At 39.5% G+C, this 12,913-nt stretch overlaps 2 protein-coding genes across 2 annotated transcripts in view; one reads left to right on the forward strand and one right to left on the reverse strand.

Annotated features, from left to right (window-relative positions):
* The first annotated feature begins 226 nt into the window (after positions 1 to 226).
* Positions 227 to 4,156, forward strand: LOC108950868. The gene is made up of 3 exons (XM_018817060.2): positions 227 to 1,106; positions 2,828 to 3,336; positions 3,584 to 4,156. The coding sequence occupies exons 1-3, from the start codon at positions 257 to 259 to the stop codon at positions 4,154 to 4,156; spliced, it is 1,932 nt and encodes a 643-aa protein (XP_018672605.1). The 5' UTR covers positions 227 to 256.
* Positions 4,157 to 6,718: 2,562 nt separating this feature from the next.
* The window catches only part of LOC100177867 (dynamin-binding protein-like), a 17,126-nt gene continuing 10,931 nt past the window's right edge, over positions 6,719 to 12,913 (reverse strand). The window contains exons 10-19 of the mRNA XM_009863334.3: positions 12,530 to 12,696; positions 11,868 to 12,079; positions 11,323 to 11,494; positions 10,532 to 10,730; positions 10,068 to 10,217; positions 9,517 to 9,660; positions 9,090 to 9,209; positions 8,724 to 8,849; positions 7,952 to 8,141; positions 6,719 to 7,642 (exon numbers count right to left, since the gene is read on the reverse strand). Coding sequence (XP_009861636.1) covers positions 6,993 to 7,642; positions 7,952 to 8,141; positions 8,724 to 8,849; positions 9,090 to 9,209; positions 9,517 to 9,660; positions 10,068 to 10,217; positions 10,532 to 10,730; positions 11,323 to 11,494; positions 11,868 to 12,079; positions 12,530 to 12,696 — 2,130 coding nt within the window. The 3' untranslated portion in view covers positions 6,719 to 6,992. The remainder of the gene's footprint in view (positions 7,643 to 7,951; positions 8,142 to 8,723; positions 8,850 to 9,089; positions 9,210 to 9,516; positions 9,661 to 10,067; positions 10,218 to 10,531; positions 10,731 to 11,322; positions 11,495 to 11,867; positions 12,080 to 12,529; positions 12,697 to 12,913) is intronic.

Here is a 12,913-nt window from a genome sequence, read left to right on the forward strand (position 1 = left end):
CCTAATTTAGGTTGAGAATTTAATTTGTAAAAGGTTGGGGTAAGGTGGTCTATGCTTTTATTTCTTTTCCCATTGAATTTTAATCAGTATAAGAAAAACATTCCACCTTATAGATAAAGAATCATCTCTATAATTACTGCATACGTATTTTCCGGGGGGTTTTGAACTTCATTATTAAGATTTGTTTTAGTTTGGTAATAAATTAGCTTTTAATTAATCCAGGTTTTATAAGTTCCATTGTCCTAATAATAAAACTATGACATCACTGTGCCAATTGAAGACGTCACACTCACGTGAGAACGAACCGCCGAAAAGTCCGTTCGCGAATTCGGGCGAAAAAAATGACAAAAAATCGACGAAAAGCGAAGATTTATCCGAGGAAGATGAGAATGAGGTCCGGGAGCAACACCCGGAAGAGGAGGGAGTGAGATCGTCTTTCTCAATCGCTAAAATCCTCGGATTCGCGAAGAAATACGCCACAGAGCGCGAGGGGCGAGAATTTACAAAATGGCGGCCGTGCTTCGGGAAACGTCACAATGGTTCCGATGACGAAACAATGAACAATGATACTTCACAGTCAAATATGAAAATTAATTCATGTTTTCATAAAAATGAAGACCTCGAAAAGGGGAATTCCCCGTGCGGCTGTTTAAACGGTGATGACGTAACAAACAAACGATTGTCAGGAATTTTAGAAAATGAAGTTTTCAACGCGAAAAAATTCGGCCAAAAATCGGAAGATTTTGAGAACATGATTCCAACCAATGAAGTTAAAACGAAAAGTTTTCCCGACTTTCCGCCATCTTTGCACCCGGTTGACGGAGGACATAAATGGGCGTCGGCCTTATATAATTATTATGGCAGTTTAAACCCAACTTGGAAAATATGGCAAGACGTATTCATTCGCCGTTCCTTGTCTACGTCACAATTGTCTACGTCACAGCTACCTACGTCACAATACCCACCTCGTTTCCATGGATTCCATCCCTACGTCAGAAGGGGAAGTCCCCCAGGGTGTTGGGGAAACGAACTCACCGTTAGAAGGGAAAGTCCAAGAATATCACAGCCCGGGATTCCCCTGGATAACGAAAGACAATCGAATAAAAGTAAGAAATATTATTTCTATTGTTTCAATGGAAACGCAAGGTTTTTACGAAACGATTCTCCTGACAGTATAAAGTATTGAAACCAACGTTTCGTCTGCCGCGTGTACTGAAGCATTGGGGCAGTTTATGTGGCGAAGCAACGACAAACGTTATACTACAATCCTCCTATTCTACGACAGCATTATTGCCGCATGGCAGACGAAAAGTTGCTTTCAATAAAACTTATGTTAAACTTTGCCGGAAATTCACTAAAATTTTCCACGCTTTGTTGCATACGAAGTGATATAACATGCTTCACAAAAGCTGTTATAGTTTTTCGAGAATAGTAAGGATTGAAGAACCGAAGAGTTTGAGGTGTTGCACACCATACATGGTGGCTTCATACACCTCATGCTCACTGCCAGGTTCCCTTCAATACTTGATGAATGGTTGCAATTAGGAAACCCATTACCGGCAACCGCGCACTCACGAACAAAACCTGATGTTTCGAAAGCTACTCATTTGTGTAACAAATACACTTATGATGTCATAAGAAATTGATAGATGACGTAATAATGCGAGTAAATTATAATTCATTGTGTTTTAACGAATATCGTTTTGCTGATAATTCCCTTCTCTTCGTTGTTTAAATAATATGACCTTCGCTATATCGGATTCGAAAAGACAAATACCAAATATGTTATGTACTTCTGACAGGCGATTATAATTCATTGTTTCGTCATAAACTTCCCACGAGAATAAATACAAATCGCGGCGTTTTAAAATGGCGATTGTTTGCGAACAAAGAATCAATTACTTGGGGCAATCATCGTGTGTTATGAGGCGAACAACGATTGGGTTAAATTGCCGTGAATGAGAAAAATAAACGAACGCGGTTTTCGCGCTTCCAGTAAATTGGGGGGGGGGGGGGGGTAAGCTATGAGCGGGAAGTCGCGCTTTTTGAACAAGTTGCCCGCCTTATATGGAGTTGGGTTAATGATTGGTGTATTTATTTTATGTTGTTATACTTGTAAGCGGGCAAGAGGTTTATGGAACAAAACATATATTTTATGCTTTTGTTGTGTACAAAGTGTTGTAATAATTGCATGGTATATGAATAAACGTTACTTATTTATCCTTGCATGGTGGGGCAACGACAGTCGTTATAACACGGGTGTTCTGTTTCATACACCTCGTGCCCGCTTACAAGTTACCACGTATGTAACTTTGTTGGCGAATGTATTTTACACTCCCCCTCTATATATACTTGGTTTGTGTTTTATAATAATATATGCTGAATGAAGCAAACTTTTTTGGGTGAACTTGGTTTCGATGTTTAAGTGGTTTCCAGTCGAGTGGGCACGATTGTGGGAGATTTAAGAGGGTAATGGGCCGGAAAAATGGGTCCCTTTGAAAATTTTGTTTGATTTTAATAGTCGGGTTACAACCCTGGGTTTAAAGCGTCAAAATGCGATCGAATCGGATTTGGGGCGTTTCGCTATGGTAGGTCAAGTTACGTCAAGATTTGACTTTGAAGAAGCGATATTAAAGTTCGTGTGTGACGTTACAATAAAATTATGTGTGACGTAACAATAAAATTACAGTAGTGGTTGTTTGAAATAAAAAGACAGCAAGCAAGAAGTTTTTATCTTTAAATGTATTTTATTTTTTCAGTTACTTTTTATTTTAATTCTTCTTTATTATTCCAAAAAATTTAACGCGAATTCAACTTTGATTTTTAGCTGGATTTTCAAATTTGATAAATTTCGCTTTGAGAGATGGGAGGAAAGAGGAGAAGAGTGAGAGAGGAGAGGAGAAAGATGAATTGGAGCATCCTCTTCCCATTGTTCAGTCATTCCCACCTCTTTCTCATCCTGAGAGCAAAGATAATGGGAATAATTGTGACGTCACTAGCACCAAAGATAAAGAAGAAACAAAGGAAGAGGAATTACGAAATTTTCCGCCAAACGAGGACCGTCCACTTTCAGTAAATTCAAATAATTCAGCGGATTCCGCGCAAAATTCAAACGATGAAAAAACTTTCAACCGTTCCGCTTCAGCGAGCACTGATGACGTAAAGCCTGGGTATTCCCCTCCTACGTCATTTTCAGAACCGAGGAAAAAGAAAACGCGGACAGTTTTTTCAAGAAGTCAGATTTTTCAACTGGAGTCGACGTTTGACATGAAGAGATATCTAAGCAGTTCTGAACGCGCGAGTTTGGCGGCGAATCTCAATCTAACTGAAACTCAGGTGATTGTTATGTTATTTATCTATTTTAATATGATTGCGTAAATCATATAGTAGGGTGGGGCAGGATGGGACACCTTTGACACATAATATCTAAATATCCTGTTCGTATTTTAAACAATTACGAACAGTATATGGGAGCCGTGAGGATACGGTTTTACAAGAAACCATTGGAAGTTTTTGGAATTCTATAAAACAAATATTTTGAAAAATTATTATGACGTCACTGACTTCGATTCTTACGTCACAGATCAAGATCTGGTTTCAGAACCGACGTAACAAATGGAAGCGACAAATAGCGACCGATGTCGACGGGTTAGGGCTGGGGATGGCCGCTGCTGTTATGACGGGGAACCCCCTGTTTAACCAACTTTCCCACCAGAACACAGCGGGAATTCCCCAACACCGACGACCCTACCCACCCACTATGACGTATGCGGGGTTAGACAATAGACCCGGAAGTCATTATAACTCAATCCCACATTTTGCATTAAATGGTCCTCGGCCCCATTTCCCATGGCCCCCTGCCCCGACCCCTAATAACCCCGCAAGTTACCAAAGGTCATTGACACCATTCGCCTATTACCCGAGAGCAATGATGGCGGCCATGGCAGCAGCAGCGGCATCTAGCGGCAGCGGGTTAAACACTGCAACATCAACGAGCGATAACGAATTTAAGGGGGATACCCAGCACGGGTTTTCCATACTTAAAGACGATTTACCGACTACAAGTTTTTCAGTGAAACTACAAAAACTAAATTCCTCCCCGCTTGCCGAGTCACGTGGGCTATTGGTACGCAAAGAGGGGAATCCCGTGGTTTGAGACAATCATAGACAACATATATATTCAATTGTAAATAAATTTCAGTGTTACTATATGTTAACGATCATCGGAATAAAGAAATTATGACGTAATTTGTTGTGTTATGACGTTAGCGCCCACAAAGTTACTTTCGTAGTAACTTGAAGGAGGGTAGGAGGTGTATGAAACAGAACACCCATGTTATAACGACTGTCGTTGCCCCGCCACGCGAAAACTGCTACATCACAACAGCAATTGATGATCACGAAACGAAATAAACAATCTATGCAACAGAAACCTCATGCTCGCTGTCGAGTTGGGAATGTTTTTCGTAACTTCGCTGCGTTGTTATTATTACGTCACAGTTACAAAGATAATTTACTATGACGCCATAAAACAGAATCACAGGAAACGAAACGTCGATACTTCCATTCAATGACAAAATCGTCTGTTACGTCATTATCGGTAATTATAATTTATGAATCAAGTTTGAAACAAAACCCGAACCGTCTCGTCGAGCATTGCGACATAAATCAAAGTCGTTTCATATTCCCGCGTGTATATGCGACTACATCGGTTTGCGTTAAATATAAGTGATACGTGTCTCTGGTTCTCAAACCCTGGCCTGAATTCGAACCCAGGGTTCCCGTATACCTTACAATCACCGCAGACTTGTGGTTGTGACGTAGCGAAACGTAATCAATCTGCGTTGTGATGTCACAGACTCAAGTTGAGGGACGGCCCGGTCGAAAGTAGGTCAGGGGTCAAGTCTTGAAGTCTTGGATTTATTTGGGGTAGAATAATTAGGTAATTATGAGACGTTTAATTTACGCGAAAACCGGGTTTAAAATTTTGTCTGTGAGTATAATATCATTCGTATGTTTGTTTACGGCGTGTGTGAAGTTTTTTTATTTGGCAACACTGTAAAAAATATCTGGAAACACTGGGCCTCAAACGTGATAAGTTGCTTGCAAAGATTGTTTTAATAATTTATTACGAGCGGGTCTTTCTAGCTGCTCATTGAGGCTTTTAATGGGCGTCGATCAGCGGGAGGGTTGGGGGGGATAACGATTTATTGGCGGGTTGGAATCATTGGTGCTTTCGGCAGCAATTTCAGCCGAATCGACTGCGAAAGTGACGAAAAATCCGAGCCGAGATAAAATGAAAATTTTTAGATCGAAAACGAATTAATGGAAAAATATTATTTTTTGGAGAAATGCCGTATTAGGTGATTATTGATGTTGTAAAAAATATTGGGGGGGGTTTTAAAATTATATTTTAAATTTAAACCAAAACTTTTTTCACCCGCACCGAGTTTTAACCCCTAACGTTTTGCTTCTCTACGTAGTTTTAATTAATTTGATTTTCACGATTGATCTGAAGAGATAATTAAACGATTAAATTTATACGAATATGTAAAAACATAGTTTTTTAAACTTTTTTAAATTTTTTTTACGAAAAACATGAAATATTTAATTTCTGCTTTGTTTAAAAACTTTCCGACGCGCGTTTAAAGCGTTCTATTATTACGTCACAGAATAAAAAATGTGCAGCAAAAAGTTTTGTTTAAAAGTTACTGTGCAAAATACTCAAAATCTAATTTTGTTTAAACACTCTAGAAACTACACAAAATCGCGCCTGTAAAGCGTTTTATTGTGACGTCACAGAAGCAACAGCATTAACGCACATTTCCCGAATGTTTTCAATGTCGCTTCGGATCAATACCCGCGACAGTTGTGTTGAATCCGCAAACGTCGCTAAAACGGCGGAATTTACAAGAAGACACTTTCCATCACTGTATGACGGTGAAGCATTAATTATTAATATTTTAATGCATTGAATTTTAAATAATCGCCAATTTACGAGTGTTTTTACCCAAGCTTTGTTCCACTCGAGTTTTACTTAAAAAACTTTTTTCACGAACATTTTTATTCGTTACAAAAACGTTTTTTTGTGACAAGTTTTTAATTTTACATAAAACACAGGTTTACAAATCTTTGCAACAATGCCTCCACTTATGGGAATTCCAATTATTCTGTTAATTAGTAATTCAAACTAATTAAACCCACGTGACCACCTCTATCACTCATGGTCTTTCACATAATCGGGGAATTCCCGGGAGTGCAACTTATTCGTTACTAGAATGACAGACGAAAATTAGCGAACGAAAATCGCGTCTAATCGCGGCAATGGCGGTCCCCCCCTCAGGAACGTAACAGCATTAAACAGAAGTATCGACCGTCTTAATAGCTGCCAGTAATTTCCCTTTAACTCGCTTGCATATTTAATGAGTAGCAGATTACAAGAACGAGTGGGTTGACTATAATAAACTAACCCTTCGTCAATTTATCAAGCCCTCGACTCAGTAATGCTCCTCCCATGAGACCGAGGATTGATTCCCGAAAATCTCGTGTTCTATAAAATGCTCGTTCGTGTGAAAGAGTAGGCGCCTAATCGATTAAAAGTGGGGGGGTGCTGGAGAGGCGGATCACACCATGGCCAATCTTGCGTGTTCGACGTTGATTTAAAAAGTTTCAAACATCGGGAATAATAATCGCCCATTCATCACAAATTGTTGTTTACTATGACGTCATAGTATGTATTATTACGAAATAAGAAGGTAAAATATGCAGCATATGTAATAATATGTTGATTATGATTTAAACAATGATACCTTTGTTTCCGATGAATTCATAATTGTGACGTAATACTGATCATTGTCCACGTCATAAAGCACCTAGTTACGTCACAATGCTGATAATAGATTGCTAAGTGCACAAACAAACAATCATTGTTTAAAAACAATAAAAATAAAATGAATGACACACGAGGTGTTAAAACGGATACGACATCGGTTTCACAAATATTCAGCTTTCGTCAAATAATTAGCGGGGACGTATCCCTGCTGCCCACTAGCGGATGACATTAGCCACCATTCGTTGTTGTTTTCCAAATCGTGCGGAACCAGCAAGCCCAACATCTCCCCAGCCTCCGTTGTAAGCTCAAGTTTATTTCGCGCAATGAACGAATATTCGACGCGATAATACTCTTTGTTTACGTCACAATTGGCGTGTGTGACGTCACCATACTCTGATTCGTCCATCATTTCCTCTTCTTCTTCGAAAACTTCGGTTAATACGTCATCGGGTAGTTCCCCCTGGCTAGCGCTCTCGCGCAAATGGTAGACGGAGCTTCCTCGGGACGGGGACGGCGACGAACGTTGGCGGGGACTGGAGGCCTCAAAGCCCGTAGAAATCTGGCTATAAACCCCGATCTCTTGGCGGGGATTGGAAGCTTCAAATCCCGCGGATGTTTGCTTGTAAACCCCGATGTCGGCCGACGATGAGGAAGGGGTGGGGCTTACCGTTCTACGGCGAGGTTTGGGGCTTGGGGTTTGTTCAGGGGTGAATGTGGGGTTCATATGGCGGGGCGTTGTGGGTGAATTAGGGGTAAGATGGTTGGGGGTGTATGGGTGTAAAATGGAACATGGAAGGAACCCTTGGCTGGCTGGAATAATTAGGGAGGAAAGTTAATAATGGTCAACTTGTTAACAAATTTATAAGAAAACATGGAAAAATAATTATATATTTAAAAACAAAAGACTTTTAATCCTAAAACTCATTTTACAGGTATTTAAAAATATAATAAAAAAAATAATTAAAGTAAAAATTAATCGATTAATTACAAATGGAACCAAAAACGTCAAGAAGAGATTTATTCAAAAATATTCTTTTTCAATCCAAAAATATTAAACAAAGTTTTGTTTAATCCAAAAAAATTAAAATATTTTTATTAAATAAATAAAGATTCTTTTACCTCCGTTATCAACGAACCAGCGTTGGGTATTCCCCATGGGGTCCTGGGTCTTCATGACCCCAACTATATCACCCGTGTTGACGGCTAACTCCACCTTCTGTGTGGGGTGGTGGGGTGACGTACACACGTGTATGGAGGGTGGGGGGTGTTTGGTGGTAACGTGGTCACGCTGTTGCTGGGTTTGAATCGGCTGTGGGGGGTTAAGTAAAAATGATGAATATTTGAATGTATAGTAGGGTGGGGGAAGATGGGACACCTTTTCATTTTGTTTTCTCGTCCCATTTGGTAGTAAACAAAGAACATTCAATGAATCAAAAACCGAATCTTTACGACATTCACAGGCCGTTGTTAATTCTTTAAAACACGATCAGGCTGTTTGGAAATTATGTGTTAAAGGTGTCCCATCTTCCCCACCCTTCTATATCTTGTTTATCTTATATATAGCGAAGCAGTTAAATCGTTATAACACTGTATTGTCACTGCTGGTACAAAAAATACATTGTTATAACACAGGTGTTTCATACAACATGGTGGCAGCACCAAGCCTTGAACTTCTATCCTCTGGTCTTAAGTAAGCCGTACTAACCACCGAGCCAGATGTGTTTGTTAAAACTACAGCATTCCGACTATCTCTTTCCCTCTCATATGTAGACTTTTTTCTATTTCCAAATCTCTCACTTAAGCCAATGAGAGAATGGGAGAAAAAGGTAGCCCAAAGAGAATGTGAGAAAAAGGTAAAAAATGAGAGATCACAAGGAAAAGGCAAACTCACTATAGAAGGAATAGACGTCGTGCTTCTCACTGAAGATCTTCTACGATGTTCCTCGTTTGACTTGGTTGAGATGAGGGCTCCGAATGATCCCGGCACGATGAGGAAGCGAGATACATCAAACACCACCTGGGGGCAGTAGATATGTTATTAGGAGGAGTGTTGGACCTCATGCTTGCTGTCGAGTTACAACACGAGTGTTGCACACCATACATGGTGGCTTCATACACTTCATGCTCGCTGTCAAGTTAGGATACTTTCATGTTTATCCTCGGGGTGGGAAACCAAGGGGTTTAATACACGAGTGTTGCACACCATACATGGTGGCTTCATACACCTCATGCTCACTGCCAATCCACACCCACCCACCTGGTTATGCTCGTGATTGAACTCTTCCATCAAACTTGTGCTGTCCAGTGATGCCAGATCAGGTTTACCTTCCAGTGTTTCACAATCATTTTCCAACATATAATGAACTGAGTGTAACTCCTGTGGAAGTAGAATAAAGTGGAAAATTTTAGAAACACTGTGTTTTGGTAAAATTGCTATGAAATATATTTGTGGTATCTAAGTGTACATAGTTTCAACTTTATGTATGGCTGACAATTTAGACAACCCATTAGCGACCACTAGGTTGGAGCAATTATCATTAAGTGTCTTGCCCAAGGACACATAAGCCCATAATAGTAGCAGCGACGAGCCTTGAGCCCTAAACCCCGTGCTTACAAAACATATAACATACCCAATGCAACACAGTGAAGACATCCCTTCAAACATTACACACCACAACTCCTACCTTTAATATCTTGCGTTGTAGTTTCACTTGTAATGTAATGAATGTAGATATGCATGTTTGTAACAAGCGAGCACCAAGTTTACATAATATTGGTAATTCATCAAGTAATTGTTGGTTTAGTGCTTCGTACACGTTCATCGCCATCTAAGGGGTTACATGGGGGTTAGCTGCCAGGGTAAAATTATTACATATTTCGCAAGTGCAAGAACTTTAAGCACTATAGCAACAATAAGTATAATAGCCTAATGTTTTATCTGTGGGGCAACAAGTTTTTTAGCAGATAACAACACAAAAGTAAAATCGTTCCTATTTAAAATGGGGTGTCTAAAAACTAGGATGCAAATGACTGGGACTCATAAGCGCCCTATGCTTGTGTTTTAGAATATTGCTTCAGAAATTGGGGGGGTCAAACCTTGTTATCAGTTAGTGCTTAATAACAACCACGATACTAGAACATTATAAAATCTATATTATTAATATCAAACCCCGGATTTCATAGCGTACCTCACTGTAGGACTTGACCAATATAGAATAGAATATTAACCCCATACCTGTATCTTTTCCTTGGAGTCTGAGTTTCGTTGACAGAGTTCGTAATCGAGTAATTTATCAAACCTCTTCTCGATGAGGGCTTGCGGTCCTTTGCATCGGACGAGGAAGGAGGAGAGGGGGGAGGCGGTGTTTAGTTGAATCTGGTCGTGCTGGGGGGTGGGGGTTAAGTGTTAGTATCTTGTGACCAGAGGTTACGGGTTCAAGGCTCTATACTGCAACTATTATGCGCATGGATTTTGTGTAAATGCTGCTTGAAAAAAACTGACAAACAAATACCTGTATTTCATAAAGAACAAACATGGGGATTATCTCAATATTTTTATGTATGGCTGATAGTTTGGACAATCCATTAGTGACCACTGGGTTTGAGCAATCGCTGGTAAAGTGTCTTGCCCAAGGACACATACGTCCACAAAGCCACAATGGTGGCAACATCAAGCTGTGACATATCATACAAACTTACAAACTGTCGGTAAAGTTGTTCTGATATTTTCCTCGACGTCGTCGTGTAGCACTTTACTCCCCTCGTGTGGTCGGATGAATAATAATCATAGATATCTTCAGCAAGCAGTAATTCACCAGCAAGTTCGTCACGGAACTTGGTGCAAATATTCTCAATGTTTAACAAGAATTCCTTCACGCATTTCTCCAACTCTTTAAATCTGCGGAAATAATATCACTCTAACTAATTAATGACTGATTTTTGTGACATTTCTTTTTTAAAACAGAAAATTAAAGTGGTGTTTAATGCTTCCATGGTAAAACCAGTACATAGCTAGATCATGTCTCACTGCATGGCAGACGAAATGTTGGTGCAACAAAACTTATGTTTTTACAGAACAATTATTTTGAAAACAACATGATGTTTGGTGGCAACAACAGGAAAACAAAATAAACATCATAATATATATATATATACAAACTTTAACACCAGGCACATTATTTTGATAAAAACAACAGATGTTTGAAACATTTTTTCCAATTAATTTCTCCCACACAGCCAAGAACATAATTACGGTGATCGTGGATTAATTGCTTAAAATATTTCCTTAATAACAAGTTAGGTAAACGCTGATCATTAGTTTAGTTAATCCAGGATTAAAATTTGATTAAAAATGTATCGGAAAATATGTTTTGTTCGAAATTTTAAAAACATCCAAATCATATAGAGAAATACAAATGGCTGCTAAATACGCATCAAACAAAAACCAAGTCCAACTATTGGTGTACCGAAGATATATATTCGTTCGTTACCTTTTCTCGACCGCGTTAAACCTTTCATCTACAGTTTCCGGTTGACCGATTCCAGTCACATGACCGATCCTCCGAGACATTCGTGCCGTCTTCTTCTTCACCGAGTGAATCGTAAGACGAGATATTTTGCCCGTCAACTTGGTTTCTTGGCTACCGCGGCGGTATTTACGAACTAGGAGTGGAATTGATATTAAAATAAGGGTTTTGGAGTGTTGGGCTAACTATGGTTTAAATCCAAGATCCTTCTAGATGTGAAATTTTCGAAAAACACAAACTCTATCAGTGTCACGCTAATTCAATTTACTTAAATATTGTGGCTGAAAGTAAACATCAAATCATGGCATGAGACATTTAGGCCATAGTTGGCCCATTACCCCGACACCCAGGGTGCTACAACCAATAGTGACCGCTGGGTTGGACGATGTCCGCTAAGTATCTTGCCCAAAAGACACAGGGCAATATACTAACCCTCAATACAACCACCTAACCACTTCACCAAACACCCGCAGTGGTCACTAATGAATTGTGCCACCAACCCCACCCACCTAAATCCTTCTTCCTTTTATCTTCATTAATCTCGTTGGCAGCTTTCTGCATCAGCTTCACTGCGTTTATAAGATCTCTATACGACGCATCACCCTCACTATCACCATGGTCGGTAAGTTTCAACAACTCTTGCAACAACAGCGGGTATTTCAACATCCTTTGCACAGGTTTGATGAGGAAGGAACCGAGGTCAAACGTGTTCACTTTCTCCCTGTTAAGATAATGTTATTATCGTGTTAAGTTGGTGAAATGGCATGGTGTGTCACACTGTATATCTCTCTGGTGGGATAAGTGTAATGTTATAACGTATATGTTTGTTAAGTAATAATGGGTACATAGTACATACTACATATAGAATATATATACAATGTTGGGGTAATTGGCCAACTCCTCATAAAATAAGTGTATAAGTGTATAAGGTATATGTAATGTATTAATATTGCGATAAAAATGTTTCAACAATGGTCTACTTAACAACCCAGGCTTATATCATGCCTCCCCAAAAGTTCTCATCCATATAAAATACACTACGGGGCAATGGGCCAACTTAACATATAAGTGAATATCTCTTCTGGTAAAAATTCTGCTCATTTACTCCATATCCAATAACCCAATAACCACCACAGTACAAAACCCCACGTTTTTACACCACCCAACTTACTTAGCATTCTTAAGGCACTCCTGCAATGGAACCTGAAACTCCTGGTCCTCCTCATATTTCTCTAAGAGTGAGGTTGCATCATCATGGTTGCGGCAATATACTTTGTATACCTCCTTCATTTGGGGCGAGAAACGGGAAAATACTTTGCCAATGTTTTGCTCTCCTGTCTGTAGGTGGGAGAGGACAGAATGTAAATATGAAGGAATGTGACTGTGTTTTATACACCTCATGCCCGCCTATGAGTTTTTGTGGTTTATTTAATGACTGTAACTTATTTATCTTCGCATGGCGGGGTAACGCGGTCGTTATAACATGGGTGTTCTGTTTTATACACCTCGTGCCTGCTTATAAGCCACAGCATTGTTCCTCAAACCCATAACCATA

Source organism: Ciona intestinalis, unplaced genomic scaffold (genome assembly GCF_000224145.3).
Source record: "Ciona intestinalis unplaced genomic scaffold, KH HT001104.1, whole genome shotgun sequence".
NCBI lineage: Eukaryota > Metazoa > Chordata > Ascidiacea > Phlebobranchia > Cionidae > Ciona > Ciona intestinalis.

Bases quoted from the DNA above. Each gene is read 5' to 3' on its own strand.
- LOC108950868 (XM_018817060.2), top strand. From the start codon at position 257: ATGACATCACTGTGCCAATTGAAGACGTCACACTCACGTGAGAACGAA. The intron at 1,107-2,827 runs GTAAGAAATATT...TTTGATTTTTAG, and splicing joins CGAAAGACAATCGAATAAAA to CTGGATTTTCAAATTTGATA. The intron at 3,337-3,583 runs GTGATTGTTATG...CTTACGTCACAG, and splicing joins TCAATCTAACTGAAACTCAG to ATCAAGATCTGGTTTCAGAA.